We start from the raw sequence: 13018 nt of genomic DNA, 5'->3' as shown, positions 1-13018 counted from the left end.
AGTTTGCTAACAGGTTCATAGTTTTTTCATGCATTTATTTGTTGTGACACCATTTTGACAGAGTTCTTCCTGACTGTTAAAACAGGAATCATAATTTACATTTTGTAGACCATTTTGATAAATATAAAATGTATTTAAAGTACACTGGCAGTGGGATAAAGACTATTTAGCTATGCTGGTTTTTGGTGCGTAGACACCATATGATGGCTGGTTGTACCTTTTTGAAATCGTGCTCCTGACAGTGTTGCCACAGCCTTCTGAAGTTTCTATGCGAGCACAGACTTTCTGGAGCAGCGGATAGGTGCCCGCAGAACTAAAGCTAGTCGTACACTTTTGAAATTTTGCCTGTTCTGCAAGAACTGGTCAAATTTTTAATCAGTATGTGGCCATCACTCCTCACTCATGATTGACTTCTGTCAAAGGGGTATGTTGCAAAACTTTTCTTAATCAGTGAGTGCAGCCAATCGCATTGTGTTTCTCCATCCACCCCATCTGTGTGGAAAGAGGAGTCTGTTATTATTTTTTTTTTCACTCAACCTACTGACTATCTATAGCCAGCTTGAGGATTAGAATTTGACACACCTGAAATTGTTGGAATAATTCAAGTCTGGATGCAAGTACAGTATGTATTTTTTTTAACCTTACTGATAGCAGGGTTTAATAGAAGTATTTTATTTTGGCAATCTTTTAATCCTACGCCATGTGGCATAGTATTGTCAGTATCTGAAAAACATTAAATCTTTATATAGTAAGCAGAAAACATTTGATACATTTTATATGTAGCATTAAACTTCAGCTTTTAGTAAATGCTCTCTTGTACAGAATGGTGTGTTTGTTTTTTTCATATTGCAGGGGGCACCCATATTCAAACGTGTCTTCATGGTCGACAGCAGAATTTTTTGAGTACAATATGGTTATAAGACTTTGCACTATAGCGTTCCTTACACTGTGCACAGTTTTTATACTAATATAGTTGTTTTTTTTAATTCGTACATAAATCCTTTATATTGCCAGGAGCTCCAAATGGACCAGCAGGCCAAGAAACATCTGCAGGAAGAGTTTGATGCATCTCTCGAAGAAAAAGACCAGCTTATTAGTGTGTTACAGACTCAGGTTAGCACATAACTGAACAAACTAAATTTTATCGCCAACAACTGATAAATTATTTTTATGCATTTGCCAGCAAATTTATTCAAAAGTTGGTTTCTTATATCTATTCAGTAGCAACATTTTCACACATATTCTCAAGTTCTACTATTAATTCTATCATTCCTTACAAAACTAAATAAGGGTGTCCCATTCCCCCCTAAGAATGCTTCATATTGCAGAATCAGTAACTGGGGGGCCTTACTGTGAAACAATAATACATTTATTATAGAGTACTAAAACACAGACTGCCATAGTGCAATATTATATATCTTAGCATCCAAGAGATTTAGGAAACTATCAGGTAATTCTACCTTTCACTGTCCACCAAAAGCTCTCAGATACATTTTTTGGGTGGAGTTGACCTTTACTCTCCCTGGCGTTAACCCCTCTGGCTGGGAATTTAGTGTAAAAATGTTTTTTTTACAAGTATTATTGGGGGTAATAGTTTTAAGGTTGAATTCATGACCTATCATTTAGGCCACTTTCACACTGAGGTGCTTTACCTGTGCTATAGCGCTAAAAATAGCGCCTGCAAAGCACCACTCCTGTCACTCCAGTGTGAAAGTGTAAAAAAAAAAGTCCTGCAAGCAACATCTTTGAGGCACTTTAGGAGCGGTGTATGCACCGCTCCTGAAGCGCCCCTGCCCATTAAGATCAATGGGCAGTGCCGCCAAAGCGCCTGCAAAGCGATTCGGCAGTGCTTTTAACCCTTTTTCATCCGATAGCGGGGGTTAAAAGCACCCGAAAGCGCCACTACAACTACGGTAAAGCACCGCTAAAAATAGTGGCGCTTTACCGCCAACGCCCACAATGCCCCAGTGTGAAAGTGCCCTTAGGATTAACACCAAGAACTTATATGATGAACCCAGAAGTTTTCCACTTTGAGCACTTCTGAGTTCCTGGTGGTCAGACTGTCTGGTGGCACCTAGGAATCTAAGAAGGTCAACTACTGTCAGTACCAATTTGCTTCAAAGTAGTGCAGGGGAAACATCAGAAGTCTAATAGAGAGGACCTGTCACTGCAAACCCCTATCGTGTAGTATCAGCCCCCTCCCATGTCAGTAAATAATAAGTAAAAATCATAAAAAATGCAGTTGACTAAAATGCATTAAAAACAATTTAAGAAACTAACATTCCCATCCTCATGCACTTAAATAAACGTGTACCTCCAGGTCCACATGCATGTGTAAACAATTGCCTAACACATGTTGGGTAAGTGAGAGGAATAATTCTAGGACTAATATTTTACAGTTACATTTAAACTGATAAACTGTAATGGCATTGTAAGCATCCCCTATGGACAAGCTTGAGTATCCAAATGTTTTGCCATTTTGCACTCAATTTTAAGGCTCAACATATTTGTTTTTACTCAACAGTCTTGTCTGAAGAAAAAAAAAAAAAATCTTGTTTGTGTGCACTAAAATGTGTTTTAGTGTATTTTTACTGAAAAGGTAGCTTTGAAAATCAGTTGAGCAAATATTGTGCAACAAAAATATTTACAACTGTGTTACAGTACCTTGAAAAAGTATTCATACCTCTTGAAATTTTCCATGTTTTTTCATGTTACAACCAAAAACGTAAATGTGTTTTATTGGGATTTTATGTGATAGACCAACACAAAGTGGCACATGATTGTGAAGTGGAAGAAAAATGATAAATGATTTTCAACATATTTTTTACATGCTTTTCTGGTGCGGTGGGTAGGACATAAAGCTAAGGGGGTTATGAAGTATGATAAACCACCTAAGAAAGTCACCACCTCCTTTTACAATACATATGTCTTGTTTGCAATACCCTTTTATACATTTGTTTAACGCACACTATATTTTTTATTTGTTTAGGTTACTTTACTAAAACAGCGGCTTGGAAAGGTACCAGTGGATTCAGAGACAACAGCTACTCAGTCAGAGTCTGAAAATCAAGGGCCTGTCCAAGAAGAGGAGACAGTTCACAATGCAGCAGCTGGTATATATATATATATATCCCTTAAAGCACAGCCAAAATCCTAACTGTAGCCAAAAATATTTTTATTTTGATAAAGCAGGAATGAGTTAAACTTTGTTCCCCAATTGGGGAGTTTTTTTTTTACTTCACTTTATGTGCCTAGAACAGACATAAATTACATTGTCAGAGCAGCAAAAAAAATAAAAAAAGATGTTTTTATTCATTTTAAAAGAAAAATTAATGTATTACAATAATACATAAAGAGAGAACCCAAGGAGAGGGTATAAATAAGATACCCAAAGATATGCTCATAGGTACAGTAACATACAGTGCATTCTTAAATCTAATTCTGCAGTCAGGAAACATTGGTTAGTGTTAAAAAGCGAAACACATAGGTGGCTTTCTCCAAGGTCCTTTGTCAAAAGTACAGAGGGAGAAAAGCTAATAAAAAGATAACACTACCACATAATGGAATAATATCTGGGAATGGGTCCACTGAAGAATAAAGCAGAGAAGATTCATTCACGCAAGTACAGAGAATGATGCTCAAACCTCTTAACACACTTCTTAAAGTGGAACTAAACCCTCCTATTGTTTTCAGCCAAGGAAGCTGCCATATTGGCCTGTGTTTGATATTCAACTGCCATGATGCGGCTCCTAAGATCCATTATGACAGTTGATGTTAAATCAAGGGGTTTAGCTCTGCTTTATAGTATGTTTTAAAGGTTTTTTTTGTCTGTCTTTTTTTTTGTTTGGCTGGATAACTATGTATTCTTGTATTTTAAAGCGAAACTATACTCACCTCACCTCAGCTCCAGCGATGCAGCATTCCTGAACTCCCCACCCGACTGCTGACATTTCCAGGCAGCCAGCTCCTGGGTCATTGGCTGTATGGGATGACATCCCTCCCACGCAGTTTGGTCAGATTCAACATTGCCAAATTTGTACAGTGAACTGCACATGGGCGGACAGGAAGTTAAGTAACTTTAATGCAAAAGAGACAAAGCATGTCTCTTCTGCATTAAAATTCCTGCCTATTCGCCCATCTTTAATTGTGGTCTGAAGTTCCACTTTAGCGAGAGCTTTAGATTTTAGAAACATTAAAAATGCCTTTTGAAATTCCATTAAGATGGTAAAACTTATGAGATTGTAGTGCTTGGGTTTTCATATACTTTGGTTGAAATATTGCTGTGCAGCCCATTGCTCTTTATGGCTTCAAAACAATCTAGACCATTTTTAAAATTTGTGTCCGTTAACTTTATTTGATACGATTCTCTAAACAGACTAATATTTGATTGGTGGCAGTTAAAATGCACCTTCTGCTTCATTGACTTGTTCTCTTAATCCTCTTATTAGCAGATGAAAGTGGTGATCCTGCAAAAACTATAGAGGGTCTACAAGTAAGGGTGAAACGCCAGGAGAATCTTCTTCAGAGATGTAAAGAAATGATACGATCACATAAGGAACGGTCCACTCAGCTTAGCAGTGAAAAAGAAGCTCTTCAAAACCAACTAGATGAAAGGCTTCAAGAGCTTGAAAAGATTAAGGTGCACTGGTCATTGCTGTTTTGTTATATTCTCCTACTGGGGAAATAAGAAATATGATGTTACCCATTCTGTGGGGAGTATTCCAATTGCTACTTGTACAGTCTGTAACATCACAATCCTTTTGACCTCCTGCTTGCACAGGTGTTGCACACCAGCACTCTGAACATGTGCCCATCCTTTCTCTACCCCATCTTGTTTCTTCTGAGCCTCCAGTACATTCTGGCCGCCTCCTCCGTCACCAATTCAGACTCTCACATTCATCCACTGCTGTGACACTCTGGTACCCTCTCTTTGGTGTCTGCTGCAAGTCCCTGCTTACATCTTCAGAATAGCTGCTGCTCTATTTTCATTCACTTTTTACATTTTTGAGTAATAATGGGAAAAATCATTTTTATTTATATATTTACCCTGTTACTTTGAGATAAGTATCTCTAGTTCAAACTTTTATTTTTATTTTAGATCGATTAGGAAATGGTTACACTAAACTCTGGTTTTAAAAAATCTCCAAATTCCTTTTTTTTTTATTCCTGTGATCCGACTTTCTTTTTTAATGTGGCTACATTTGTTCTCCATGGTCCCCCCTGTATATAGAAGTCTAACCATCCTGTCTTGCTCCCAAAATGGACTAGGGACTATTGACTATGGGATTTAAAGTTTGCATAGAGCAGTGCACATAACTGCAACCAATGTGCGTAGCTCATTCCAAACAGACAGAAGTGTGTGTGTGTGGGGGGGGGATTGAGAGGTTTGGCAGTTCACAGAGTATGTTACAAGGAGACAGTAAAACACAGTAGGAAATAATTTCATGAAAATGGATTATAGGGCTATTGAAGTGTTACTTAACCCAGGACACTGCATTCACTATATCTGGTCTCCCACAGTACACAGAACATGGAAATGCAATTATTTTAGTAATTAAACTGATAAATACCTTTTCTCATCAGCAGTATATTGCAGTCTTGTAATTTCTATCAGTTCCTGGTGAAGCTTGTAGGAGGTGTTTTCATACTGCACTGAGCTGTTCTATGAGGCTGCAGGGCTCCTGACCCTCTGTCTGAACAGCGCCGATTGGCCCTGTGCTGATCGGCCCTGTGCTGATCACATGCACTCTCCCAAGAAAAAAAAAAACCTCTCTAGCAATACACGCCAAACTGAGCATGTGCAGCCTGACTCCAAAGGCTCTGTCTTATCTGGACTTGTCCAGGGGGACAGTGCAGGGAGGGGAGGATCTGTGCATACAAGATCAAACCGCCTTTTTACACAATGCAGAGGATTACTTAACATTTATTTTACTGTTGTGGGTTTAGTAACACTTTTTTAATACTGGATGTTATATTGATTATATTTGAAGAATAAGGATATTGTTTAGAGTCACTTAAACCTTGCAAGTTTTTCTTTTTTGCTCTATGTGTTTCGTTTGGGAACTTTCCCTTCACTTCGTGTTATAGAGGCACAACAGGGAAGTATCTCCTAAGTGACATAGTTATTACCTAATAGGAATCCCAAAAGGAAGGTTTCCCCTAACCCCTCTGTTAAGGTTACAGCCATTAAATTTAGAATTTCCCATTGCTTACTAGCTCAGTGACAATGGCCACCAGGACTGATAGAGTGAATCTCCCCAGCTGGGACACAAAAAAAAATAAAAAATCTAAATGGGGGTTCTTCCTACTCCATTCAGTGTTAAAGTGTATCGATCTAGTCAAAATTATTCAGAACTGGCATTTTACACCCCCTTCCTGTCCAGGCCATTGTTCAGTGTTGTTTTTGCTTGACAAATGCTCTGTCATGCAGCACTATACCCAAATTAATTTTATAACGTTTTTACACAGAGCTTTTTTGGTACTATTTAATACCACCAGTTTTTTTAACCTTATAAAGGGAAAATATGAACAATTTGGAAAAAAGGCTTGTTTTCACTTTGTAGTATACAAAATGCCAGGACACCCTCCCCAGATGCCTTTAGTCATCGCCTCACCACGTTTGAACTCCTGTGTCTGGACAAATCTCCACTCTGCCACGGTACATGCTGAGGCAATGTGCTGGCGGGCACCATTGAGTTGTACACTTTGGTTTGTCACCACAACAGTCCCATGGTACAGATCTGCTTTAGTTGTCGCTCTGCCTTTAGTTGATGCTTCCCAATGTCTCATGACCTCGGGAGCTGCGGCTTTCTGCGCATGCCGGCAACGCGCGCAAAGGTAACCTGAAAGGGCCTACAGGTTTGTCCTACCGCCCTAGTAAGGGAGCAAGCCTGCCATTTAGTTATAACAGCCAGTTGTAAAGCGATTAAAGTTTGCCCCCATAGCAAGCCCTTTGTGGGCATAGTCCCAAGCCAGGCTGCATGGGTCCATAGACACCATTGCCATGGCTTCTGTTGCTCTCAGTGTAGCCTGTGAGAGTAGGAAGAAGGGAGAGAAGTGAAGCTGGGCAAAGCTATGAATCAATAGAGGACTCTGGTAAATGTTCAGGGAAGGAACAGCTAGTGAAAGGTTTTTCTTTATCGTACATCCCGGGACACAGAGCACCATAGTAATGACTATCTGGGTTATATGCTACCTTTAGGTGATTTGAGACTGGCAACCAATAGTAAGAAGGTTCCTCCCATATAACCCTCCCATACAGGAAGTACCTTTAGTTTTTTGCCAGTGTCTTGAAGGTGATGGTCACGGCTGTGGAAGCTCTTTCTTCAAATAATGTCCCAGTGAGGATGTTATAATCGGATCCATTCAGATGGCATATCATGCTAAAGTGGATGGTACCCGAGCCCTGGTTCAAGAACAGGGTTTTGCCTGTAACGTGTCCTTATGGAGCTGGACCCTTGTGATATGGTATTCCTGGTCTTTTACTTGCCCAAGGAAACCTAAAGGGTGCTTTACAGGTCCAGGGGTGTGGACCCTAAACTAAAGGGGACCCGGTCCTTGAAGGTCCTCAGTGACGCTACCCGCGGTGATGGGGGAAGATTGGGCCTATCTCTGGTCCTGCTGCGAGGATCGGTGAGTGCTTCCTCTGGAGGCCCCATTTATTACATTGTTACTAAGTAATGTTATGGCCAGATTATCGTGTCTTTTGTGCCCACTATGATAGTTCCCAGAGAGGCGGCAAGATACACTCAGGCGGGGTTCCCGCACGGGGACCGCGTGGACTGGTCGCGCACGCGGGAATCGTGCGTGTGCATTGGATATGGGCGCTGCGCCTACTCCCACCTGTGTGCGGTTTAGCGTGTGCGGGATGGTGGCACCGCGTGCATCGCGGCCTAGCGGATTGCCGCGTGTTCCCCGCGTGCGTGCGCATGCGCAGTAAGGGCCCGGGCATGCGTACGTCACGTGACGGCGCACGCATATAGAGGGAAGTCAGGCACCTGCGTGTGTCAGTGCTTGTCATATTGGCTCAGGTGAGCCGGGAGCCTGTTGTGGTGGGACACAGAGCTGGGCACGTGAGTCGGGCATTTGCAACTCTTTAAAGGAGGCCGTAGTTTTTGCTATAGAGAATACAGCCATATAGCACAATGAGTTTTCCTCAAAACCTTGTAAGCAATGTCTTCCAGAAAAAGAGGCACGGGGAATAGGGCTAGTCCAGGGGTTAAAATTTCTCCTTCAAAAACAGGAGATCAACCTCAGGCTACTGCAGCATCTATCTCCCCTGAAAGACCTGCGGCATTTGGCCTGGCTGAGCCATTGCATTTGTCAGGCGTAGTGGCCACCACCAATATCCCTGCATCGGCTTATGTTACTAAGGATGACTTAACGTCAGCCCTTGCTGGCCTTGAAGGCAAAATAGCGGGTATGATTGCCTCAGTAACACAGGGAGGGAAAAAACGGCATAGATCTCCCTCTCCTGAGCCTGGTCCCAGTGCTGAGTCACTTGAGCACCAGTACTCCCTTAGCCAGTTGGGTCCTTGTGCTTTGGATTCAGAATGGGCAGAGGATTTTGAGGAGGTGGCCGTAGGGGATAAAGAAGCAGAGGTTCTCAGCGGGGGACTCAGGTTCTGAAGAACCATTGTCGGCTTCGCAATCCTAAAAATTGTTTATCCAGTCTTTAGCTGAGATGGTGAGAGCAGGATTTAAGTTACCCCCTGTACAGGGGCCAGAACTTTCCTGTTCTGCATTGGGATCCTTGCGACCTCAGCAAGGTTCCCAGGCGTTTCCTGTGCATCCATTATTGGAGCAGCTGATTTACGCTGACTGGGACCACCCGGACAGAATATACCTGCCTCCAAAGAGGTTTTCTTTTGTATACTCTATGGAGGAAAAATTCAAAAAAAGGTGGGTTACGCCTTTAGTGAACGCTGCTATTTCTTCAGTGAATAAAAGCTTAACCTGTCCAGTGGATAATGCCCAAGGGTCTAAAATCCAGCGGATAAAAAGCTGGAATCCTTACTAAATGCCTCCTTTGCGGTGGCTGGGTCAGTAGTGCAACTGGCAGTTGCGGCTATTGGGATTTGCCAATCCCGGAAGGACCGATTTAAAAGATTGGTTAGGAACCTGCCTGTTCAGGAGGAATATTCTGATGAATTGTCAGAACTTCCTTGCGCTTTATGTTTTGCAGTAGACTTATTAAAGGACTCAATCCAGCAGATGTCTCGTTTTGCGCTACTCTCAATACATATGCGCAGAGTCTTGTGGCTAAAGAACTGGTCAGCCAAAATGCCATGCAAAAGGCTGCTCGCGGCTTTTCCTTTTCATGGGGAACGTTTGTTTGGAGAAGATGTGGATAAGTATATCCAAAAAATCTCAGGCGGAAAGAGCTCCTTGCTTCCTGTTAAGAGAAGGAATAAGCAGCCCTCCTTTAAATTTCCTAATGCTCCTGGCCCAGGCGCCTCTTCTCCCAAGAAGTATCGATGGCCTCAACCACCTGCCTTTAAGAAACCTCCAGGTCAAAAGAGACCTTGGACTCGAAAGCCGGCCAAGGCCAATTCCAAGTCCTGCTTGTGAAGGGGCGCCCCCACTCCTACAGGTGGGGGGCAGACTGCGGCGGTTCGCAGATGCTTGGGCAAGGTTGGTGCAGGACAGGTGGGTCATTTCCACTGTAACACAAGGTTACAAAATAGAGTTCCAGGATTTTCTGCCAAATCGGTTTCTGGTATCAAGAGTCCCATTGGACCCAGAGAAAAAGAAAAGCCTATTCCTAGTCTTAGAACAGCTAGAAAGGCAGGGGGTGATTATCGAGGTTCCGCACAAAGAAAAATTCAAAGGGTTCTATTCGAACCTATTTACAATGCCGAAGCCGAATGGGGAAGTAAGGCCCATTCTGGACCTCAAGTCTCTCAATTCCTGTCTAAGGGTCCGAACCTTCCGTATGGAATCGGTTCGTTCAGTAAAAAAAGGGGATTTTTTAGCATCCATAGACATCAAGGATGCATACCTGCATGTGCCGATTTTTCGGTCCACATCAAAGATTTCTACGCTTCGCGGTAGAGGGGTGTCATTTCCAGTTTGTAGCACTTCCATTCGGTCTGGCTATGGCCCCTCGAGTCTTCACAAAGGTGTTGGCTCCAGTATTGTCTTCTCTAAGGTCCCAAAGGATATCGGTGATAGGATTTCTGGACGACCTTCTGTTAAAGGACCAGTCCTATTCCACCCTGATAGAAAACTTTTTAACCACCGTTTATTTTCTGAGATGCGTAGGCTGGATTCTGAATATGGACAAATTGGCCCTTCATGCAGTTCAAATCTTGACATATCTAGGCTTGATCCTGGATACGACCCAGGAAAGGGTGTTTTTACCCCCCCTTAAAGGTCAGCTCAATAGTGGAGCTGGTCAGAAAAATCAAAAGGGTAGAAAGATCCTCAATTCGACTGTGCACGAGACTGCTGGGCAAGATGGTGTCGTCTTTCAGCACAGTTCCTTATGTGCAGTTTCACTCCAGGTTGTTCCAGAAAACTATCCTGGAGGCTTGGAACAAGTCTGTTCTAACCTTGGATCATCCAATGTCTCTATCCCCAAGGGTAAAACAGGACCTCTCTTGGCGGTCAAAGACCAGCAACTTGAAAAACCGGAAGTCCTTTCCACCAGTAACCTGGAAAGTGGTAACTTCAGACGCCAGTCGTCTCGGCTGGGAAGCAGTAATGGAAGAGGCCTCCGTACAGGGAAAATGGTCCCAGGTAGAGAAGACCTTGCCTATCAATCTGCTGGAAATTCGAGCAGCTCGCTTGGCTCTCATATTCTGGACATCCAGGTTGCGGGGGTCTCCGATCAGAGTCCAGTCCGACAATTCCATGGTGGTGGCATACATCAACCACCAAGGGGGTACCCGGAGCCGGGCAGCCCAAAGAGAAATAAATCACATATTGGCTTGGGCAGAGAGACACGTGTCGTTTTTCTTGGCAGTCTATATTCCAGGGGTGAACAATTGGCAGGCAGACTACCAAAGTCGTCAGCAATTGTTACTGGGGAATGGTCCCTTCATACCGAGGTTTTCCTTCAAATATGCCAGCGTTGGGGGATGCCAGAGGTGGATCTCCTGGCATCCAGGTTCAATGCCAAGGTGGACAGCTTCGTGTCCAGGACCAGGGATCCACTTGTTGTGGGGACAGATGCATTGGTGGTTCCCTGGGATCAGTATTCCCTAATTTACGCTTTTCCTCCGATCCAGATGCTGCCGCACCTGTTACGCAGGATACAGGAAGAACAGAAAACAGTTATTCTGGTGGCCCCACGGTGGCCCAGGAGGTCTTGGTACTCACAGATTGTGAGGATGGCGGTAGGGGACCCATTGTGCCTTCCATTCCGCCCAGACCTGTTGTCCCAAGGTCCCATACGGTCGCTGAATTTGATGGCATGGCTATTGAGACCAGAGTACTAAGAGACCGTGGTATCAGAGGATCTGTTTTGTCTACTTTAATAAATGCTAGAAAGCCAGTGTCTAGAAAAAGTTACCATAGAGTCTGGAAGTCGTACATCTCATGGTGTGAGAGGAGAAAATGGCACCCTCGCAAGTATACAATTGGGAGGGTCCTTGCCTTTCTGCAAACAGGAATTGATTTAAACTTATCCCTAGGAACCATTAAGGGACAAATTTCGGCCTTATCGTTTTTTTTCCAGAGGCCAATCGCATCTCATTCTTTGGTACGAGCCTTTGTCAAAGGAGTACTACATTTAAGGCCGCCAATTAAGCCGCACTTATGCCCTTGGGACTTGAACTTAGTGCTTTCAGCTCTACAGAATCAACCCTTTGAACCTATTAAGCGTATTCCTTTGATCCTATTAACTAGGATCTTTTTGGTGGCTATAACCTCAGCTAGAAGGGTGTCTGAGTTGGCCGCCCTTTCTTGTGAAAAACCCTTTCTGTTTATTCATCAGGACAAGGTGGTAATGCGGCTTCGTCCAGATATTTTACCCAAGGTGGTTTCCAGTTTTCACTTGAATCAGGATATCATTTTACCTTCCTTCTTTCCTAAACCTAAATCTAAGGAGGAAAGGTCGCTCCATTCACTGGATGTGGTGAGAGCTGTCAAGGTTTACTTAGATATGTCAGCCCCTTTTCGGAAGTCTGACTTACTTTTTGTTCTGCCTGAGGGTCCTAAGAAAGGACAGGCAGCAACTAGTTCTACAGTCTCTAGGTGGATTCATCAGGTCATTATCCAGGCCTATGAGTTGAAACACAAGGTTCCACCTCGATATCTGAAGGCTCACTCTACCAGAGGAGTTAGTACATCATGGGCAGTGCGCCAACAAGTGTCTATGGCTCAGGTTTGCAAAGCGGCCGCTTGGTCTTCGGTTCATACAGTCACCAGGTTTTACCGACTGGATGTTAGGTCTCAAGGAGAGACTATTTTTGGCCAGAGCGTGCTGCAAGCAGCTTTATAAATCTTGAGCCTAAAAAGGGGAGTCTAGGAATATTATGTTCCCTCCCCTCAAAGGCATTGCTTTAGGACATCCCAGATAGTCATTACTATGGTGCTCTGTGTCCCGTGATGTACGATAAAGAAAAATTGATTTTTAAAACCGCTTACCTGTAAAATCCTTCTCTTGGAGTACATCATGGGACACAGAGGTCCCTCCCCTCTTTTTTCTGGGATCTTCATTGCTTTCTACAAAACTAAAGGTACTTCCTTTATGGGAGGGGTTATATGGGAGGAACCTTCTTACTATTTGTTGCCAGTGTCCAATCACCTAAAGGTAGCATATAACCCAGATAGTCATTACTATGGTGCTCTGTGTCCCATGATGTACGATACAGAAAAATGGATTTTTAAAACGGCTTACCTGTAAAATCCTTTTCTTGGAGTACATCATGGGACACAGAGGTCCCTCCCCTCTTTTTTCTGGGCTCTTCATTGCTTGCTACAAAACTAAAGGTACTTCCTTTATGGGAGGGGTTATATGGGAGGAACCTTCTTACTATTGGTTGCCAGTGTCCAATCACCTAAAGGTAGCATA

At 43.1% G+C, this 13018-nt stretch overlaps 1 protein-coding gene across 7 annotated transcripts in view; it reads left to right on the top strand.

The window, feature by feature from the left end:
• GOLGA4 (golgin A4) overlaps window positions 1-13018 on the top strand; it is a 267321-nt gene that overhangs the window by 84966 nt on the left and 169337 nt on the right. For 6 of the 7 annotated variants that reach the window (XM_073630579.1, XM_073630578.1, XM_073630572.1 and 3 more), the window contains 3 exons: window positions 1015-1113; window positions 2990-3113; window positions 4449-4639. In XM_073630579.1, the coding sequence (XP_073486680.1) occupies window positions 1015-1113; window positions 2990-3113; window positions 4449-4639 (414 nt within the window). The remainder of the gene's footprint in view (window positions 1-1014; window positions 1114-2989; window positions 3114-4448; window positions 4640-13018) is intronic. The other variant, XM_073630577.1, reaches the window with a different exon arrangement.

The sequence above is a fragment of the Aquarana catesbeiana genome, linkage group LG05 (assembly GCF_042186555.1).
Source record: "Aquarana catesbeiana isolate 2022-GZ linkage group LG05, ASM4218655v1, whole genome shotgun sequence".
Lineage (NCBI taxonomy): Eukaryota > Metazoa > Chordata > Amphibia > Anura > Ranidae > Aquarana > Aquarana catesbeiana.
The sequence above is the reverse complement of the archived record's forward strand: the minus strand, read 5'-3'. Positions and strand labels throughout refer to the sequence as shown.